This window comes from Hypanus sabinus, chromosome 12 (genome assembly GCF_030144855.1).
Source record: "Hypanus sabinus isolate sHypSab1 chromosome 12, sHypSab1.hap1, whole genome shotgun sequence".
NCBI classification, from domain to species: Eukaryota; Metazoa; Chordata; class Chondrichthyes; order Myliobatiformes; family Dasyatidae; genus Hypanus; species Hypanus sabinus.
In genome coordinates, this window is record NC_082717.1 from 86,795,233 (window position 1) to 86,817,931 (window position 22,699).

The 22,699-nt window shown below is 42.8% G+C and overlaps 1 protein-coding gene across 2 annotated transcripts in view; it reads right to left on the minus strand.

Annotated features, from left to right (window-relative positions):
* lrp11 (low density lipoprotein receptor-related protein 11) overlaps positions 1-20,478 on the minus strand; it is a 29,555-nt gene extending 9,077 nt beyond the window's left edge. Inside the window, exons 1-5 of one of the 2 annotated variants that reach the window (XM_059986371.1) lie at positions 19,687-20,478; positions 13,686-13,843; positions 7,806-7,947; positions 2,604-2,729; positions 2,290-2,487 (exon numbers count right to left, since the gene is read on the minus strand). In XM_059986371.1, the coding sequence (XP_059842354.1) occupies positions 2,290-2,487; positions 2,604-2,729; positions 7,806-7,947; positions 13,686-13,843; positions 19,687-20,218 (1,156 nt within the window). In that variant the 5' untranslated portion in view covers positions 20,219-20,478. The remainder of the gene's footprint in view (positions 1-2,289; positions 2,488-2,603; positions 2,730-7,805; positions 7,948-13,685; positions 13,844-19,686) is intronic. The other variant, XM_059986370.1, reaches the window with a different exon arrangement.
* Between the last annotated feature and the right edge of the window lie 2,221 nt (positions 20,479-22,699).

Genomic DNA, 22,699 nt, shown 5'->3' on the forward strand with positions numbered 1-22,699 from the left:
CTTCTTGAAAAGTAGAGGAACATTTCAAATTCTCCAGTCTTCCAGAACCATTCCAGGATCTAGTTATTCTTGAAAGATCATTACTAATGCCTCCACAATCACTTAAGACACCTCTTTCAGAACCCTGGGTGTACACCATTTGATCCAGGTGACTTATCTACCTTCAGACCTTTCAGTTTCCCAAGAACCTTCTCTCTAGTAGTGGTAACTTCACACACTGCATGACGCCTGACACCTGGAACTTCCACTATACCGCTGAAGTCTTCCACAGTGAAGATTGATGCAAAATACTTATTCAGTTTGTCCACCATTTCCTTGTTCCCCATTACTACCTCTCATTACTATCACTTTCAGCGGTCCAATATCCACTCTTATCTCTTTTACACTTTGTATCTGAAGAAACTTTTGATATCCTCTAATATTACTGGCTAGCTTACTTTTGTATTCAGTCTTTACCTTCTTAATGACTTCTTTTAGTTGCCTTCTGTTGGTTTTTAAAAGCTTCCCCATCCTCTAACTTACCACTAATTTATGCTGTACTTTATGTCCTCTCTTTGGCTTTTATGTTGGCTTTGACTTCTGTTAGCAACAGTTGTGTCATCTTGCCTTTAGAATACTTCTTCCTCTTTGGGATATATCTATCCTAAGTCTTCTGAATTGCTTCTAGAAATCATAGCCTATGTTGCTCTGCTGTCATCCTGCCAGTGTTCTTTTCCCAATCAATTCTCGCCAGCTCCTCTCTCATGGCTCTGTAATTCCCTTTACTCCACTGTAATACTGATACATCTGACTTTAGCTTCTCCTTCTCAAATTTCAGGGTGAATTCAGTCATATTATGGTTATTATCATCTATAGTTTACAGATACGAAACAAGAAAAAAATCTAGTTATGTGGGCAAAATCACCTTTATAATGAGAGGACAGACTTTATAGTCAGAGGACAGACTAGTTCAAGCTGACAGGAAGGCAACAGTAACTCAACCACGTGTTACTACAGTGGTGTGCAAAAGAAGCATCTCTGAATGCACAACACATCAAACGTTGAAGTGGGTGGGCTACAGCAGCAGAAGATCACGGACAAACACTCAGTGTAGATGTTAGCATCTGAGGCTCTAGCACCAGTTGCTGGGATGTCCCTCTGGTGATGGTCACTGCCTTCAAACCCAAAACTCACTGATTTATACTCAACTGTCAAGTAACTTCAAACCTTTCATCAGTGGATAAAATTACTGGAGAAAACTTTAAGGAATAAATTGATCAGAGAGCGCCTACATGCAATTGTGCATGGGAAATCCTATCAATAATTTGTGTTTTCTGAGGAGGTGATTGGGAAACCTTTACAGTAGACATTGTCTGTGGGAACATTACTACAGTACTTGACAAGATCCTACATAGTAGGTTGGCCGTGGGCACGTAGCATTTAAGCCATAAACTGGCTTGGTTATAGGAGGCAGAGATTAATGAATGTAGAACATAGATCAGAAAACAATACATTTACTTCTGACGTTCTTTATTTTGCACAGAAATTAAGTAGCTTCCCATAAGGTGCAAATACAAATAAAAGAATGAAGGGAATTTGAAGAGATAGAATATAAAACAGTATCGCACAGGAACAGGTCCTTCAGCCCACAATCATGCTCCAAAGCAATAACATTAGTAATCAAATGACCAACTAAACTAATCCATTCTGCCTACGCAATGTCTATTTTCCTCACAGTCAGGTCCAAATGTCTCTTAAAAATTCCTAATGTATCTGCCCTGATCACCACCCCAGGCAGTGCATTTCAGGTACCCACCACTCTTTTTTTAAACCTGCCTTTCATATCTGATGTAAGTAACATTTTCTGAGAAGCTGAATGGTCTCCCTCTGTGTCCAATGATGTTACACACATTGTTGCTCTAAGTGTTCTCCCCAAATTAAAATTAGAGAACTTAAATTGAGGATAATTGGGATTATCCTGGGGTGGTGGTCAAGGCAGATACATTAGGGATTTTTAACAGACGTTTATCAGATAGGCTCATGAAGAGATAATGGGGAAATGGATATATGGGTGAGACCTTCGCACAGAGAGTTGTAAATGGAATGCATTGCCTGAGACAGTGGTTGAAGCTGGGTCACTTGACAGTGTTTATTAAGTGCAAAATGAGCACTTGACTAGCTTACGCACGGAATGCTCTGGACCTAGGCTGGGGCGATGGAATTAATACAAGGAGTTGTCCAATGGTTGGGTCGAATGGCCTATTCTCATGCTGTATGATTCTAAGATTCTGATTGCTTTTATAATCCTACCTGGAAGTCGGCCAGTGCTGGGTTTGCCTCTCCCTTCTGCTTGGGATGACTGTGTCATTTCAGACTCGAGATGCTCCATTGGTTTTTGGCTTTTGATGGAATCCTTCTGTAAGCTGTCCCCAAAGGGCCATGCAGTACCATCTTGCTCTGAGGCAGCAGCAAGGGTTGTATGGGTCACTGTCTTACGACCTATATTAACTTTGGAATCAAAAATAAAACAGCTGTTAAATTAATAATTGTCTGCTCTTTTTCTGCTCCAGTTTATGAACACAAGGTAAAAGAACCTTGATTTATGTGCCAGGGGTTGTACTTACAGTCATGGCAGAAGGTTTCATCAGATTTATCAGGGCACTGGGCAATCCCATCACAAGCCAAAGTGATATCGATGCAACAGCCATCATCACAGATGAACTGGTATCGTGAGCAAACTCCTGTACAGTCTGTAAAGAGAATGATATATCTAGCAGCAGAACCAACAGCATCTTAATATGTAATATATATAAAACACAGAACAGTACAATGTAGGTACAGGCCCTTCGGCCAACAATATCCATACCAATCATGATGCCAATCCAACCTAATCCTATCTGTCTGCCTGTGGTTCATACCCCTCCATTCACTGCATGCGTGTGCCTAAATGCCATTTAATTATCACTATTTGCTTTCACCACTTCAGCTGGCAGTGTGTTCAAGGCACCTAATTCTCTGTGGAAAAACCTTGCTTAGTAAATCTCTTTAAAATTTTCCTCCTTTAGCCTTACACGGTATGGGTTCTAGTATTTGACCTTTCCACATATCCACTTAAATACCAAAGAGACTCTTTACCCCATTTCTGCCTCTCAAACTTCTCTGATGTCTCCACTCAGTCTCCAATGCTCTGGAGAAACTAATCCAAGTTTATCCAAATTCTTCTGATAGCTAAGACATTCTAATCCAAGCAGCATTCTGTCAAAACTCTTCTGTAACTTTTCAAAGTCTCAAAGTCATTCTTGTCATGCAAACAGAATTGCACAGTACTCAAAATGTGACCTAACCAAAGTTTCAGACAACTGTAATATGCCTTTCTGAATTTACCACTCAATATTGTGAACAATGAAGGAAAGCATGCCATTTGCCTTTTTAACCAACTTATCTACTTGTGTCGCCACTTTCAGGGATATGGACTTAACCCCAGGTAATTCAGGGCACCTTTTTGACTTCTCCAGTGTGTTCAACACCATCCGCCCTGCTCTGCTGGGAGAGAGGCTGACAGCGATGCAGGTGGATGCTTCCCTGGTGTTATGGATTATTGATTACCTGACTGGCGGACCACAGTTCGTGTGCTTGCAACACTGTGTGTCAGACAGAGTGGTCAGCAGCACTGGGGCTCCACAGGGGACTGTCCTGTCTCCCTTTCTCTTCACCATCTACACCTCGGACTTCAACTACAACACAGAGTCTTGCCATCTTCAGAAGTTTTCTGATGACTCTGCCATAGTTGGATGCATCAGCAAGGGAGATGAGGCTGAGTACCGGGGCTATGGTGGGAAACTTTGTCACATGGTGCGAGCAGAATCATCTGCAGCTTAATGTGAAAAAGACTAAGGAGCTGGTGGTGGACCTGAGGAGGGCTAAGGCACCGGTGACCCCTGTCTCTATCCAAGGGGTCAGTGTGGACAGGATGGAGGATTACAAAATACCTGGGGATACGAATTGACAATAAACTGGAGTGGTCAAAGAACACTGAAGCTGTCTACAAGAAGGGTCAGAGCTGTCTCTATTTCCTGAGGAGACTGAGGTCCTTTAACATCTGCCGGACGATGCTGAGGATGTTCTATGAGGATGTGGTGGCCAGTGCTATCATGTTTGCTGTTGTGTGCTGGGGCAGCAGGCTGAGGGTAGCAGATACCAACAGAATCAACAAACTCATTCGTAAGGCCAGTGATGTTGTGGGGATGGAACTGGACTCTCTGACGGTGGTGTCTGAAAAGAGGATGCTGTCCAAGTTGCATGCCATCTTGGACAATGACTCCCATCCACTCCATAATGTACTGGTTAGGCACAGGAGTACATTCAGCTAGAGACTCATTCCACCGAGATGTAACACTGAGCATCACAGGAAGTCATTCCTACCTGTGGCCATCAAACTTTACAACTCCTCCCTCGGAGTGTCAGACACCTGAGCCAATAGGCTGATCCTGGACTTATTTCCACTTGGCATGATTAACATTATTATTTAATTATTTATGGTTTTATATTGCTATATTTCTACACTATTCTTGATTGGTGAGGCTGTAACAAAACCCAATTTCCCTCGGGATCAATAAAGTATGTCTGTCTGTCTGTCTCTGCCCTGCATCCGTCAAAAGCAAAACTCCCCCATAGCCAAACATTTTAAATTCTCATCCCCATTCCCGTTCCAACATGTCAGTCCATGGCCTCCTCTTGTGCCAAGATGAGGCCACCCTCAGGGTGGAGGAGCCAAGAATATTGATTTCTCATTCAGGTAAAAATAAATTTCCCTCCCTCCATGGTGGGGGGGGGGTCCACCACCCTGGCCTCCTACCTCTTCTCACCTACCTATCACTTTCTCCTGGTTCCCTACCTCCCTCCCTTTATCCTATGGTCTACTCTCCTCTCCTATCAGATTCCTTTCGTTCCACCCTTTACTTTTCCTACCCACCTGGCTTCACCTATCATTTTCTAGCTATCCACCTTCTACTCCTCCCACATTTTTATTCTGGCGTTTTCCCCCTTCTTTTCCAGTCCTGATGAAGGGTCTCAGCCTGAAACATAAACTGTTTATTTCTTTCCATTGATGTTGCCTGACCTGCTGTATTCCTTCAAGATTTTGTGTGTGTTGCTTTAAATCTACAGCATCTGCAGAATTCTTTGCATAATATTCCATTTGTGATGTCATGTCAGCAGTCAAAAAGAAATTTTGGATTTTCAGGTAAGGGGTATACACTCTACTGCTGTGATGATGTATAAAAACTGGGCTCATTTTAAGATGTGGCACATAAATAGCTCCTATGTGAAAGCCTGCTAAACATTGAGTGGCTGTGTAATTATTATCTATGGCACTGCAATTCGATCATTACCAAGGTGTACAAGATGATGACAGGCATTGATCGTGTGGATAGTCAGAGGTTTTTCCCCAGGGCTGGGATGGCTAGCACAAGAGGGCACAGTTTTAAGGTGCTTGGAAGTAGGTACCGAGGGGATGTCAGAGGTAAGTTTATTTTACCCAGAGAATGGTGAGTGCGTGGAATGGGCTGCCGGTGATGGTGGTGGAGGCAGATACCAGGGCAATAGGGTCTTTTCATCAATCTTCAATCTACATATAGATTGGGTGAACCAAATTGGTAAGGGTGCTGAGGAAGAGGATTTCTTGGAATGTATGCAGGATGGTTTTCTGAACCAACATGTCGAGGAACCAACTAGAGAGCAGGCCATTTTAGACTGGGTATTGAGCAATGAGGAAGGGTTAGTTAGGAATCCTGTCGTGCCCCTTGGGTAAGAGTGACCATAAGATGGTGGAATTCTTCATTAAGATGGAGAGTGACATAGTTAATTCAGAAACAAAGGTTCTGAACTTAAAGAAGGGTAACTTTGAAGGTATGAGATGTGAATTAGCTAAGATAGACTGGCAAATGATACTTAAAGGGTTGACGGCGGATATGCAATTGCAAGCATTTAAAGATCACATGGATGAACTACACCAACTGTTCATCCCAATTTGGCAAAAGAATAAACCAGCGAAGGTAATGCGCTCGTGGCTGTCAAGGGAAATTAGGGATAGTATGAAGTCCAAAGAAGAAACATACAAATTAGCCAGAAAAAGCGGCACACCTGAGGACTGGGAGAAATTCAGAGTCCAGCAGAGGAGGACAAAGGGCTTAATTAGGAAAGGGAAAAAAGATTGAGAGAAAGCTGGCAGGGAACATAAAAACTGAGTGTAAAAGCTTTTATAGATATGTGAAAATAAAAAGATTGGTTAAGACAAATGTAGGTCCCTTACAGTCAGAAACAGGTGAATTGATCATGGGGAACAAGGACATGGCAGACCAATTGAACAACTACTTTGGTTCTGTTTTCACTAAGGAGGACATAAATAATCTTCCAGAAATAGTAGGGGACCAAGGGTCCAGTGAGATGGAGGAACTGAGGGAAATACATGTTAGTAGGGAAGCAGTGTTAGGTAAATTGAAGGGATTAAAGGCAGATAAATCCCCAGGGCCAGATGGTCTGCATCCCAGAGTGCTTTTTGTGTGAAGAGGGGGGTGCTTCAGTGTGAAAGAGTGTGATAGAGTGAGCCTGATGTGTATAATGATGTAGCTGTTTCTGAGGATGTGTGAGAGTATGACATAAACATGTCAGAGCTGCAGGAGAGTCAGTCTGAGACACTGGTACAGCAATGCAGCCCACAAAATGTGCACCGACTATCATTTTTTACACTAATCTTACCCTAACCTACCTTCTTCTCCCCATATTACCATCAAATGCCCCCCAAATTCTTCAAGGTGGTGGTATAGAGCCTTAGTTAAATCCTTGGGGTGGGGCAGGGGTGTTTAACAGGAGGGGAACAAATCTGGGAACTTACAAGACCTAACACCACACATTTTGCTTTTGGACATGTGACTCTTTGCCTTCTCTGACTTATTATAAAGTTGCCAGAGAAGTTATCTGATTGACTGGATTTTTTTTGGTCATCACCTTGATATATTTATCCCCCAAATGGTAACCACTTAATCTTTCTCCCCAGGTTACTCTTTTTAATTCCAGATAATCTCCTGATGCAGACATTGGTGAGACAAGTTGTAAACCGGGCACTGCTTTGTTGAGCACTTCTGCTCCATTCACCAAAAGCAGAACTTCTCAGTGGTCAAACAATTCAATTCCCATTCCCAATCTGACATGTTAGTCCATGGCCTCCTCTTGTGCCAAGAAAAGGCTACCATCAGGGTAGAGGAGCAACATCCGGGAAGCTTCCAACTTGATAGCCTAAATATTTATTTCTCATTCAGGTTAAAAAAAAATCTCTCCCCCTCCCTTCTTCTATTCCCCACTCTGGCCTCTTACCTCTTCTCTTCTGCCTTTCACCTCCTCTGGATCCACACCTCCTTCCCTTTCTCCTATGGACCACTGTCCTCTTCTCTCAGATTCCTTCCTCTCCAGCCCTTTACCTTTCCCACCCACCTGGCTTCATCTATCGCCTTCTAGCTGTTCTCCTTTCCCTCCCCCCACCTTTTTATTCTGATGCCTTCCCCCTTCCTTTCCAGTCCTGAAGAAGGGTCTCGGCCTGAAACACCAAGTTATGGAAACTATTCCTTACCATAGATACTGCACAACCTGTGAAGTTTCTCCAGCATTTTGTATGTGTTGTTTTGGGTGTCCAACATCTGCAGATTTTCTCATGTTTATATTCCAGTGCTGATTTGTGATTCTAACTAGGGAAAGGTGATAATGTCTTCAGTGGAAGGGGATGATGCGTCACCCAAGAAACAATGCCTGCATTTACCTATGGGTTAACTGACCTGTTGTTTGCTGCTTTGGTGGCATCACAGTCACAGTGACGTTGTCGTTACTCTTTTGTCCAATGGAGTCAGTGACCGATAATTGAATCACATACTCTCCCTCTTGTAAGCCACTCATCTTCAATGTTCCAGGTTGTGGTGACTGAAAGCCAAAAAGAACATACAGTCACAAGATTAAAAGGCTGCTATCAAACCGGGATACAGTTCACCAATTAATCCGCTGGGGTTGGGGTTGTCTATTGTATCCGGAGCTCCTGATGTGGCCTCCTCTTTGCAGCCGCATCTGCAATGTAAGACACATTACAGATTGGGAGAACTGCTTTGTTGAGCACCTTTGCTTCATCTGCAAAAAAACCCAGGATTTTCTGGTGGCCAACCATTTTAATTTCAATCCCCATTCCAACACATCAGTCCATGGGCTCCTCTACTGCCATGATGAGGCCACTCTCAGGTTGGAGGAGCAATCCTTCATATTCCATCTCCAAATTTATGGCATGAACATTGATTTCTCCAACTTCTGGTACTTTTTCCCACTGCCCCTTCCCTCTTCTTCATTTCCCCACTCTGGCCCCACTTCTACCTCTTCTCTTCTCCTCACCTGCCTATCGCTCCCCTGGTACCCTTCCTCCTTCCTTTGCTGCATGATTCAGTCTCCTTTATTAGAGTCCTTCTTCTCCAGCCCTTTACCTTTCCTGCTTATCACCTCCCAGCTTCTTACTTCATCCTCCTTCCTCTACTCACCTGGCTTCACCTATCATCTTCTAGCTTGTACTCCTTCCCTCCTTCTTATTCTGGCTTCTTCCCCTTTCCTTTCCAATCCTGATGAAGGGCCTCAGCCTGAAACATCAGCTGTCTATTCATTTCCATTGATACTGCCTGACCTGTTAAGTTCCTCCAGAATTTTGTGTGTGTGTTGCTCTAGATTTCCAGCATTTGCAGTATCCCTTATGTTTGTGCTTTTAAATCTCCAAGATTATCCAGCAGTTTGATACTGTTCTGGTATTGGGGCAGGATACAGGGTATAAAAATGTACCATCTCTCCACTTGTCCCAACATCTAGTCCAGATAGTCTTGACCCGATACGTAAATGTCCAGTTCCCTGATCAGATGCTACCTGACCTGCTGAACCTGCTCAGCATTTTGTTTATAGCTCCAGATTCCAGCAAAGCAGCCTTCTGTGTCTCAACAGTCACAGCAGTGGTCAACACTTCTCTCAGCGTTATGTTCCAGTTTTCCCACACAGCTTCAATTTACCAACATATCCATCATTCTTTTTATAGAAGAGCTCCGATGCTCTTTAGGAATATTCATTTCCATTGATGCTGCCTATCCTGCTGAGTTCCTCCAGCATTTTGTGTATGTTGCCCTGTGCTAAAATTATTCTATGTCTCTCCTCATGGGTATTGAAGATAGCTCAAGTAATTTTCAAAGAATTCCACCTAACCTTCATCTATCACCTCCAAGAAGAATTAACAATTAGCTTGTTCATTTACATTATTTCCCTGTGTGCAGATTAGCTGGTTCATTCCAGGATCTTCAGGCTGACAATCTAATGCAATAATGGTGCAGGTTTTGTCAATAAAGTTCTTGACATGAATAATTTCTGTTAATTTTATTCTGGAAATCAACAGTGAGCTCCATAGAGGATGAAATTAATTTGTGTCTGAAGTTCATTACAGGAAATCCTGCAGATTGTTGGATGGTGTATGAATAGTCTTTTACAGCAATAATTTCTGTTTGTAATGGTGCCTTTTCTGTATCAAAAGCACTGCAACTCAAAGGAGATTTTAAATATTGACAATAAACCTCCTAACAAGCATGAGGGAAATATTTAGTTAGGGGTTGATTTAAAGTTAGGTTGTTTTTTTTTGTATTCCCACTACAACTAAGAGGCAAATCCCAGGCCTAGTGACCATTAGATACCTTCTGTACATAATAAAGTGGCCATCGAGTATATGCTCATGGTCTGCTGCTGCTGTAACCCATCCACTTCAAGGTTTGACCTGTTGGTGCTCAGACATGTTCTTGTGCACATCACAGGTTTGGGAGGTCATGTGAGAGACAACCTGGCTTTTGTTTCACAGTTAACGTGCCTATGAATGTTTGGAGAGAATGGTCCGTCAATAAAGTAAACTGCTCCTGTCCTAGATGTATATAGTTTCCTGAATGTGTTGGAGCTACAGTTGGCCAAGAACAAGCAACTTTTGCTCTGTAAATGGTGAAAAGGTTCCAGAGTGTCAACAGGTAAATTATTCATCATAAAACATTTAAGTCCCTGAGAGGCTTATAAAGCCACAATTTTTAAAATTATGATCCATTTAAGTTTCTGGTTAATGTTTATCCTAAGACTGTTGATGGTGATAGATCTGAAGGTAGTAACACCATTTAATTTCAAGGGAAAGTATCTGTTACTTGCTGCTTGCTAGTCCCTGCCTGATTGCTTTCCAGGGTTGTTAACATACCAGCAAGACTGTTTCACTAGCAGGATGCCTGAAAAGTAGAAGTGAACACTTTACCACCAATGTCTAAGACAGAGGAGATGGTTGAGCCTCAGTTGCAGCCTTCAGGAACCCCTGCTACAAGAATGATTGAAGCCCAGCACCCACAGTCACCTTTCTTAGCACAAGGTAGGCTGTGTGTTTGGCTAGGTTGAACTGGTGTGTGAGTGTATGAAGTTCCCACACACCTGCAGCCATGGTCCAGTAGTTGGGGAGAGGATAGAAGGGTGCTTGCGGCATTTAAGCTAATGGATGGGTTGTCAACCATGCAGATGTATTTATTGTAGATGGAGTTTGAAGGTGGTGCTTAATGTTTGCAAAAGGAAAAGGAACAAAGTGGAAGCATGGAAGTTTAACCACAATTGAAGCAACACCACTGTTACTAAGGATGCAAATCGGTTAAGAGACTAAGTATTCAGAGTAGCTTTTGCAATCTCATGGCTCCTAATCCTTCTACAGGGGCACCACTGAGAGCATCCTGACTGGCTTTATCACCGCCTGGTATGGGAACTGCACCAACTTTGATCGCAGGGCACTGCAGAGAGTGGTACGGACAGCCCAGCGGACCTGTGAATGTGAATTTCCCTCCATTGAGGACATTTACTGCAGCAGGTGCAGAAAGAAGGCCTGAAAGATCATTGGGGACATGAGTCACACCAACCATAATCTATGTCAACTGCTTCCATCTGACAAATGATACCACAGCATTAAAACCAGGACCAGGCAGCCATTAGGCTTATAAATTCACAAGTCTGTACATTGTGACAGAGTCAAAAAGCAAATATTTTTACTCCCTCACGTTGTGGTAAGGATTTAAGATTTAATAAATTCAAATTCTAAAGCAATAAAAATTAGTTAGAAGACAAAGGGCAATTCACCAGCCTACTTTTGAATAGTGTCATGGGATCTTTAATGTTCATCTGGAATAGAAGGCTTCTTGGTTTCATGCCAAAATCCAAATGACAGTAGCTCTGACCTTGCAGCACTCCTTGAGTACTTGAATGTCACCCTAGAATTTCTTTTCTGGTGAATGATGTGGAACTTGAACCCAGGACATTCTTACTCAGTTGAGTGCGCCACAAAATTGCCAGAAAAGACAACAGGTAAAACAGACAAATTCTACTTCATTTTACATATTATGGTGAATAGGTTTCCCCTTTAATATTATTTTGTTATTTATTATTACTTTTGTGAGACTGCAACACGTGCTCACCAAGTTTGTATTTCAGATTTTATTCTGATAATCTCACCTTTCAGTGCACATTTTATTTAATGATTAAACAATTCTGCTGAAGTTGGCAAAGTTTCTTTCTCAACAGGTTTGTAATCACCAACAGTCATGAAGAACCGTTCAAGGATTTTCTGAAAATAGTATACGGCCAGGGTATGGACTCGGTCGTCACTTTATTATGTACACCTGCTCGTTAATGCAAATATCTGATCAGCCAGTCATGTGGCAGCAATTTAATGGATAAAAGCATAAAGAGGTTCAGTTGTTCAGACCACACATCAGAATGGGGTAGTGTGTGATCTAAGTAACTTTGACCATAGAATGATTATTGGTGCCAGACATGGTAGTTCAAGTATCCCAGTGACTGCCGATCTCCTTGGATTTTCATGCCTAACAGTCTCCGGAGTTTACAGAGAGTGGTGCGACAAATGAAAAACATCTGGTGAGTGCAGTTCTGTGAGCGAAAATGCCTCGATAATGAGAGAGGTCAGACTGATTCAAGCTGATGGAAGGCCACAGTAACTCATATCACCACACATCCCAACAGAAGATCATCTCTGAACACACAACGCGACAAACCTTGAAGTAGATAGGCAGCAGAAGATCACAAGTATACACTCAGTGGCCACTTTATAAGGTGCAGGAAGTTCTCAATAAAGTGACCACTGAGTGTATACTCCACATTAAGTAAGAACTAATAGCAGTTTTTATATTCACATTGTATCACAAACATGGCCCAGCTAAGTACAAGTCAATGTGATCAGCATAGGGGCATTGGAGCTCTTCCATTAAAAGAATGATGGTAATGTTGATAAATTGGAGCTCAGTTGAAAGCTGGAACATAATGCTGAGAGAAGCACTAACCGCAACTGTGATGAATAGACTATTGAGGCAGAGGAGGCTGCTTGCGCTGGAATCTGGAACTAAAGGCAAAATACTGACCTGGCACAGCAGGGCAGGCAGCATCTGATTAGGGAAATGAACAGTTAGATGTCAAGTCAAGACTCTTTATCTAGACTTAGATGTTGGGACAGATACAGAGATGGTACATTCTTTATCCTGTCCTAATATCAGAGCAGTATCAAACTGCTGAATAACCTTTATTGAGATTTAAAAGCACAAGAGATTCAGCAGATGCAGGAAATCCAGAGCAACACACAAAATGCTGGAGGAACTCAGCAGGTCAGGGAGCATCTATGAAGGGAAATAAGTAGTAGACATTTGAGGCTGAGACCCTTCATCAGGACTAGAAAGGAACGGGGTGGGGAAGGGGGGAAACCAGAATAAGGTGGTGAGGGAAGGAGGAGTACAAGCTAGAAGATGATAGGTGAAGTCAGGAGTGTGGGGATGGGTGTGAAGTAAAAAGCAGGAAGGTGATAGGTGGAAAAGATAAAAGGCTGGCAAAGAAGGAATCTGATAAGAAGAGGAGAGTGGACCATGGAAAAAGGGAATGAGGAAGAGACCAGGGGAAGGGGATATGCAGGTAAGAAGAGAAGGAGGAAGTGTGAGGGTTGTTGAAAAGTCAACAAAGCAACTAAATGTGTTTGTCTGACAAAGTGGTACAGGAGTGTTGGCTATGATTAGGTGAGATGGATTGATGAAGCCATTATAAGAAAGGTACCCGAGAGGTACACCGATCTAGAAACTATCATTGCCTCACGTCGAGTTTCAGCTGTAAATGTGTTCTATCTCAGTTTGGCCTTTAAATTGGGCAGTTTTAGTTTCAAGTATTTTATTTATTTAGGAAAAAGAAAAATCTTTATTCGTCAACAATTGCAAGGGAGCATACTAGAGTTTAAATGCACATTGCGGGATACCAGCAGGTTATTAATTGAACCTACTGTTTCACATTGGCTTTATTTGACTTTCATATTCATTTCTGAAGTGTTACAGTGATAAAACAACTGGGAGCAAGTAGAGTACATACAATTGCAAAGTCACGTTCATGTCCATTTCAGGTTTGTCTCTCTGAAGCAAAGGACACTGTTAGCATAGAGGCATTCAGCAATGTTCACAACCAATAAAAGTCTCAGTTAGGATTTACAGATTTTAATCATTTGAATCTCTCCTCAAAGATTTGTGTGGGATTTGGAAATAAAGGAGATATGGATGGGGAAAACAAGATGAATTCCTTCTTAAAAAGTAAAATACCTTCATATTGACCAATGGATCGCCTTGCAATAAGGTCCATTCATAACGGACAATCCCCCAATCATCAGAACTGCCTCTGCCATCCAGCAGGACCCAGTCAGTGGGAAGAAGCAAGTTCACATCTTGTCCCGCATCACAGTGAGGGGCTTCATCATGCCCTAGAGAAAAAGAGAAAGATAAAGAAATCACCTCTCCCAGAAAATAAATCAGCTGGTAATTTGGATGAGAACTGCACTGAAAGGGGTGAATTGTGAAGGTCTCTGAAAACAAGGGGGATCAGTCGTGATTCAGTTTGAAGCATTCTCAATCTGAGGTCACAGTTTAAGTCACACTTGGAGATCAAAGCATGCTCTGAATCAACACTGAGGGAGTGCTGTACCTCTGGGAGCTGATACTTTTCTAACGAATTGTTAAAACAAAGTTCTTTAAAGTTTACCTAGCACCATTTCAAAAAATATCAGGGGGCATTGAGTCCTTAGTGTCCAGGGCAATATTTATTCCTCAACCAATATGACTAAAAACATTATCTCATTGCTATTATTGGAATATACTCTTGTCAAATTAGCTGTTGTTTCCGTTAATTGTGACTGTACATGTTTTTGATTGTGAAGTGCATTGATCATGGCAGGTAGAGAGGGGTAGGCCAGATAGTCCCAAAGCCTTTTACTTCAGTAGAAGCAAGGCTGATCCTCTGCCTTGAGATCTTTTGCTGCTGATGGTTAGGACTGTGAGTAGGAAGGAGGATGCAAAAGAGTTTCAAGGGGATATAAACAAATTACAGGAGTGGATGAGAGCATGACAATTGGCATACATTGTGGAAACGTGAGGTAATTCACTTCAGTGCACAAAGCAGTAGAGTTTGTCTTAAAAAGGTGACATATTACTAAATGTTCATATTTGAAGCAAACAAGGGGTCCTTTCATACAAGTCACTGAAAGCTAACATGCACATACAATAGCCAATTAGGAAGACAAATGGTAAGTTGGCTTTCATTACAATAGAATTTGAGTGGCGTAGTTACCATACTGCAATCATGTAAGGCCTTGGTGAACCTGCACCTGGGGTGTTACACAGGATCCTTACCCAAATAGGAAGTATTTCCACAGAACAAATGCAACAATCATTTACCAGAGTGACATCGGGGTTGACAGATACGTGATTGTGTGAGCCAGGGGTGTATCTTCCAGAGTGAAGAAGGAACTGTGATCTCACTGAAACTTACAAAAATAATACAAGGCAACAGGATGCAGAACGCTTCCCTGGCTGAGGAGTCTAGAACCAGGATTCACAGTCTCACAATAAATGCTGGGCCATTTTAGACTGAAATGTGTTGATCATCACCAGAAGGGGGTGAATCTTTAGAATTCTTAGCCATAGGTTTCATTCAAAATAGAGATGAATAGCTTCCTGGAGTATTACGGGAAAGTGCAAGAAAATGGCACTGAACAAGATCAGCCACGACCTTGATGGTCCTAATTATTGGGTTTTTATAAATTTTCCTACTCAATTTCCAGCTCTTCCATTTTTTAATAATGTACAGCTAAATATACTTAGCAATTAAGAACCCAAAGCCCTGAATGGTAAAGATTTTATTGTTGATCCTATTGGACTAAACTTTGAATGGCCATGCCCCACTTCCAGAGAAAACACACACCATGTAAACCTCTCTTCAGAAAGAGATAACCTCTCATTCTTCTAAACGAGCGATTTATCTAAAATAACCTCAGTGCAAATCAATCTCCAATCAGCACCATATTGCCTCCAGTACAAAACACAAAAGCAATACATAAGCTGTGGGAAAACCCCTGTACAAATTGTACGAAGTGCTCCTTATTACTCTTATACTAAAATTCCCTTCTGATGAAAGCCAACGTACTATTTGCATTTCTTAATCCTTGCTGCACCGGTGTGTTAACTTTGTCCCAGATCTTCTGTATACCAACGTTTTTATTGTTTTGTTATGCTTCCTACCAAAATACATGACATCATTTTCCCACACCATTCTCCATCTTGCATCTTCTTGTCCACTCATTTGACTTGTTTACATCCTTTCATAGCCTGGGTCTTCCTCACAATTTGCTTTCCCACCAGGCTTTGTACCTTTGGTAAACATGGATGATGCCTTAGATTCATTCATTTATCCTAATCATCAATACAGATTGTTAATAAGAATATAAACAGACATGTTGTTCCTCATGGCTTTTTCAACATTACATACGATCATAGGTGACCTGCCTCATTCCACTGTCTCATTAGCCTAACAGCCCTGCTCCCATAAACCTGCTAACCTCAGCCTTAAATACATTCACTGATGCACTGTCTAAAACTCTCCGGATTAGACAAACTTCTGAGATTCAGAACTCTCAGCAAAGTAATTCCTCTTCAACACCACCTTAAACAAACACCCATTATTCAGAAACTCCATCTATATTTTTACCATAAATCTCTTCTCATTTGTTTTGTAAATATGCCTCTCATTTTTATAAATGCAACTTTTCCTCATAATTTCACCCCTCGATTCCAGGAAACACACTAAGAAATGTACCAACATATCTCTCCTTAAACAAGGACTCTAAGAGTACATAGAGATTCTAATAAATCACTATCCAAACATTCACACACTTTATGGCGATTCACTGGGGTCCATTCTTGTGCTTCCGTAAAACTCATGAAGTTCATTAGAGAATTTATTATATGTGTGACATCCATTAAAAACTTGAAACTGTGCAGAGAAATGCATATAAATAACATCTAATGGCCCAGAAAACCTGCCAGATGGCATCAGCAAGTCCCAAGCATGCCTGAATATTTAAGTTTTACAGTACTCCAGGTTTCAACACCCTCTAATTGTAGCAAAATATCCCTACTTTTATACTCTAAGCTCCTTTACAATAGAAGTCATATTTAATGCACCTTCCTAAATACCTGCTGCATCTGCCTGCTACCTTTCAGCATGTCATGCCTCTGGACAAGTAGATAGCTTTCGACAGTGCATTCAATAATATTCTCCCATTTAAGCAATATTCTGTTCCTACCAAATTAATTGAATTAGATCTCCACACATATTTCATGTCAATTTTATATCTGGTAATTTAACATATCTTTATCTCTTTGCAACTTGCTTTCTATTGCTAGTAAGTTTAGCTACAATGCATATAGTCCTTTAAAAGCCTTTACTATATATTGTAAATGTCTGGTGCCCTAGAACTGATGCTAGGAGTTTTCCACTTGGAATTGTTTGCTAATCTGAAAATCATCCACTTATAAACACAAGAAATTCTGCAGATGCTAGAAATCCAGAATAACAAACACAAAATGTTGGAGGAACTCAACATCCATCCTTTTGAAGGGTGTTGGCTCGAAGTGTAAACTGTTTATTCCTCTTCATAGATGCTGCCTAACCTGCTGAGCTCCACCAGCATTCTGCATGTGTTACTCCACCAGTTTAAGCTTTGAACTTTCCAACTCTCATGACTTCAACAACATTCCAGAAAAAGAGGAGGTTGTTGGACAGTGTGAAGAGAGTTTGAGACTTTCCCTACTGCATAAAAAATGCCCTCTTAAGCAAAACCAAGTCTTAACAATAACCCTTGTTCAAGATTCCTCCAACAAACTAAATAGCGACAAAGTTTTTTAACACTTCCATTTATCTTAAAAATCCTAACAATAACGTAGCACCTTCAGAAAAAAAAATCCCAAAACACTTCAGAATTCAGCATGGAAGGAGCTGTTTGGATAGCTGTCCAAACAATTGATCAAAAAGATAGATTTTAAGCATGAATCAAGAAATTTATCTAATAGGTGATCTCACTGGAGCAGCTGACTAAAACACCCTATGAATAAACAGTCAAATCTAGAGCCAGCAACAGCAAACAGCAAGAACTATTACAGAGAAGGCGATATTTTGACCATAATGATGCCGCAGTTATATGGCATTGATTACTGAGTAATATATCTCTGATCTACATCCGTTTCAATCTGCATTGAATTGCTGCAGTGTTCTGACTCTTGGAAGATATTAGGTTGATTCAGAATGTTGTCAATGAAGGGAAATATGCCGAGAGGGTTAGAAAGAGGGCATTTCAAGAAAGAAATTAAAGATGGGACATGGATAAGGAATTAACTGTGTATGTAAGATGTAGTCAAATATAGGAATAAAGCTGAGGTGTCTATTTTAGAAAACTGGCCAAGCTGTAAATGCTGGTCAGAAGTGTAGAGGTGAAAGTAAGCACAAGGATGGAGCATACACTTCAGGGTCAAATATAGTATCAATTTGGCATGTGGCCAAGTGGTTAAGGCATTCGTCTAGTGACGTCAAGGTCGCTAGTTCAAGCCTTGGCTGAGGTTGTGTGTGTGTCCTTGAGCAAGGCAATTAACCACACATTGCTCTGCGATGGCACCGGTGCCAAGCTAATGCCCTTCCTTTGGACAACATTGGTGGCGTGAAGACTTGCAGCTTGGGCAACTGCCGGTCTTCCATTAAAAAAACCTTGCCCAGGCTTGCGCCCTGGAAACTTTCCAAGGCACAAATCCATGGTCTATCGAGACTAACGGAGGCCTACTACTACAGTATCAATTACATGATCAAGGAAAGACAAAATTAGCCCAATAGAAATTTTTTTTCAATCCTTTAGCATATACAACTGACATACACTTTCAGCCAGTTCCACCACAGGATGTATAATCATTTGATCATCTAGTTGTTATTATACTTAACCAAGACATTATAAACCAGCTCAGAGGCACTCCAAAGGGATAAGAGTAGTCTACAGTTCACTGCCACCATCCCTCCATTAAACTTCCACTTTCCTGGCACCATTCTGAACAGCTCTGTGCCCAAAATAATAGTAGCTTCCAGAAGTCAACCAATACAAACAGAACAAAAAGAGAAAGGTACTATAAACACTTAGTGTAAGTTAGGCAGACTCAGTGGAAACTAACTTCCTGTTTAACTATTCTGCATTCTGTTATTACTTTTCACTTAGTACTATCTTGACGAAATGATCTGTATGAATGTCTTGCAAAACAAATTTTTCATTGTATCTCGGTACTAATAAACCAAATACCAAGAGAAACAAGATTTCAGATTAAAGACCTTTGATAGTTCTCCCATCAGACACCACCTGATTAATAAATATGTCTTTCTTTCTGTAAGATTCCCAGCACCTCTGTTTTGATGTTCACACACACTGCAGACCTCGATCAGCAATGTGACATTCATGAATCACATACCTGGACTGTCACCAAGATCAGCTATTTGCAAATCTGTTAGATGACTTTATCCCAGTTCTGATGAAGGGATGACAGTCTAAACCATTTAACTGTCTCTCCTTCCCCAAATGCTGCCTGATGTGCTGAGTGTTTCCATTGTTTTTTTTTCAATTTTAGCCCTGTCATCTGTTGCTGCCTCTAATATGACCTTAAATAATGCAGTAGGGAGCTAGAAACCTGACATTAAAAGAGAAAATATTGCAAATACTCAGCAGGTCACACAGCTGGTTCTAAGCAGAATGGCTGAAGTACAACTTGTTCAGCCATCAGCTGCATTACTCATTTTAAGCATTTAAAAGTATGCCCACCATTGTGTTTTCAAAACCTCTACAGACCTTGCCCCATAACTCTGCAATCCTTCTCCAAAATCAGCCCAACTTGCTCACATCATTACCAGCGTTCCTCATGATCAGAGATTCTAGGAAGGGGCATGAAGGGCGTAGAGATCAGTTAAGATGGAACTGGATGGAGAGCGAGCAGATGGAAAGAAGTTTCGAATGGCCAGATTATTACTGTGCCCCAGCATCACTTTGTTCTATGTCACTTTAAAGAGCCCTGCCATTTAGAGGTGCACCATATCCAACCGACCCCACCATCACAAGGCCGTTGCCAAGGGCTAAAAGCTCCAGACTAAAGTCCCCTTGCTCCCTCACTAGCCCGGGTTTGAACACCGCTGCCCCGCCACACCGGTCCGGTGTCAGGCTGTGCTCGCGGTAACGGCGGCCCTTACGGTTGCTATGGCGATGCGGCTCCGAGCGCCGGCTTCCGTTGAGCGGTCGCGAGAAGCTGCTGTAGCCGCGGTGCGGGGAGAAGCGGCAGACGTCGCGGCCCCGGTGGGTGCAGTTGAAGAGGTAGCAGCTGAGATTGGCCGAGCCTCGGGGTCTAGCCTTTTGCTCCCGCTCCCAGGTGGGGATGACGACGCCGCCGCCGCCGCCGCCGCCACCGGGAGAAGCTCGCTCGACCACCGCCGCCGTACAGCCGGGCAGGCTGCAGCAGGCCCGCAGGCACTGCTCGGGGCTGCTGACCCCGGCTGGAGCGCGTAAGAAGGCGGCGCCGGCCGACAGCGAGTCCCGAGTGCGGATGATGTAGTCCTGCATCAGCGCGAAGGCCGCGTCGCAGGTTCCCGAGGCTCCAGGTTGCCAGGTTTCGTGCAGCTGCTGACGGAACTCATCCAGTAGCAGCGCCCTCGGTCCCGCCGCTGCGCTCCGCAGCCAGACGCCGAGTGCCAGGATCCGGCAGACCAGCACCGCTGCTCCGAGCATGGTGGAGCAGGGTACGGGAGCAGTCTCAGTGGCTCATAGTCCGCCGACTGTCGAGCTCCGAGGGTGCGGGGAGACAGGTCTCGGCGGCGAACACAGACGCTCCTCGCTCCCCGCTCCCCTGGGACTGCGAGTGATGATTGGGAGTGAGAAAGAAAGGGAGGTGGCAGTAATCCTGGAAAGAGGGTGGGATCAGAAGATGATGGGGTAAAGAGGAGAGAGTGAGCAGATGCAAGGACGGAGCGGTGAGAGGGAGGAGATGGAGAGAGTGTAATAGAAAGGGGGGAGTTATAGTAATTAAAGGAGAGTGCAGGGAGGAGAGAGATTCAGCAGGGGGAAGGATAGTGTAGGGGAGAGAGTGATCCAAAAGAGAAGTGAGGGGTGAAGGGAGTATCTTAGCAAGAGAGAAGGAGATAGCAGTGATCCTGAATAGAGGGAGGATTAAAGAACTCAGGGGTAGGACCAGGTGAGTAGATAGAAGGAAGAGGATCAGACTGAGTGGGGGAGGGTGGCATTGAGAAACAGAGGTTGTGCGTATAAGAGAGATGGAGTTATCAGCAATTCTGGAAGGATCAAAGATGGAAAGTGGAATGAGGGAGGATTCCGACGAGGAAGGAGTGGAAATAGTGGGAGGGCCTGTGATAGAATGAGAGAGCAATATAGCAGTAATTCAGGATCAAAGATTGAAGGATGGGGTAAGGAGAGAATGAACAGATGGGAGTCCAGAGAAAGTGTCACAGAGCCATACAACATGAAAAAACCATAGTGTTTATGTCAACAATCAAATACTAATCCCATTTAACACCACATGTGGTAAGCCTGCTATCCCTTGGCAGTCAAGTGTTCATCCTTCCACCACCTTCACAAACAATTTTCCAATAAGGGAGAGTTGAATGATTGAAATGGTAGGACCAGAATGTGGTGTGGTGGTTAATGGAGAAAGAGGCAGATTCAAAGGGTGATGCGCAGTGGGTAATGCAGTTATCACAGTGCTCCATGAGTTTGATTCCACCTACAGTACTCTGTCTGTGACTGCAGGCTTACCCTGGATGCTCTTGGTTTCCTCCCACACCTGCAAGATGCTTTAGTTAGTGAGTTATTGGTTGTATAAGTTTCCTCTATTGCAGGTGACTAGTGGTGTAATCAGGAGTATTAATGGGCAACACACACACAAAATGCTGGAGGAACTCAGCAGGTCAGGCAACATCAATGGAGGAAAGTGAACAATTGGTATTTCAGGCCGAGACCCTTTAACAGGACTGGAAAGGAAGAAGGCAGAATTAAAGGTAAAGGAGGGGGAGGAACACAAATTGGCAGTTGAGTGGTGAGTCCAGGTGAGGTGAGTAGGTCAGATGGGTGGGGGGGGGGAATGAAAGGGTATGCTATGAAAAGTTGGGAGGTGGTAGGTGGCAAAGGGCAAAACAAGAAGAAATCTAATAGAAGAGGATGTTAGACCATGGAACAAAGGGGAAGGAGGTGGGGAACCAAAATGAGATGATGGGCAGGTTGTGAGGATGAGGAAGAGAAGGTGGTAAGGCACAGGAATGAGTGAAAACAAAGGGAGGGGTGATGGAAGATAAGGAAATAGGAGAAGTTACGAGAAGTTGGATAAATTGGTGTTGATGCCGACAGAATGGAGGCTACCAAGACAATAAGATGTTGCTCTTCCACACGGCATCTGACCTCAACCAGGCAGTAGAGAAGGCTGTGGACAAACATGTCAGTGTGGGAAGCTGTTACACTTAGCATGTTTGCGGGGATAAGAGCCAGGTGGAAGAGCAGTGGGTGGAATGACGTGCAGGAGATGAGCAGATGTGGGTGAGAGCTGCATTGAAAGGGAAACCCCATTTTCTGAAAACAAGGTGAAGGCATCTTGGGAGCCCTGGAACAGATGCTGCTAACATGAGCAGCTACAGAATCTCTTGTGTCACAGGGCATATATGAGAGTCTGAGTTACAGAAAAATGTTGGGTTTATTTTTGATTGGATTGAGCCATCCTAGACTAGATGGGATGAATGGACTCCTACTATGATCTGAGTATATAATAAAATGACATATGAGTGGGCTAGAGTAGGGGATTTCTGAAACTAAGTAGAGGTGAAGGGAGATAAAAACAATAGGATAAGGATAGGGAAACTAGAAATAGAGGAAGGAAGATATGGTAATAGAGAGTCATCGAGCACAATAGCTCAGTAATAGGCCCTTTGGCCCATCCAGACCATGCCAACACAATCTTTTGCCTGGTCCTATCTACCTGCACCCAGACCATATCCCTCCAAATCTGTTTTATTCATCAAACTTCTCGTAAATGTTGCAGTTTGAACCCACATCCACCACTTCTGCTGTTAGCTTATTCTACCCTCTGAATGAAAAAGTTTCCCCTTGAATATTTCACCTTTCACCCTAAATCTATGACCATGCTACCTGAAGGGAAAATGCCTTCTAGGATTCACCCTATCTAGACTTGTTATGATTTTGTAACAA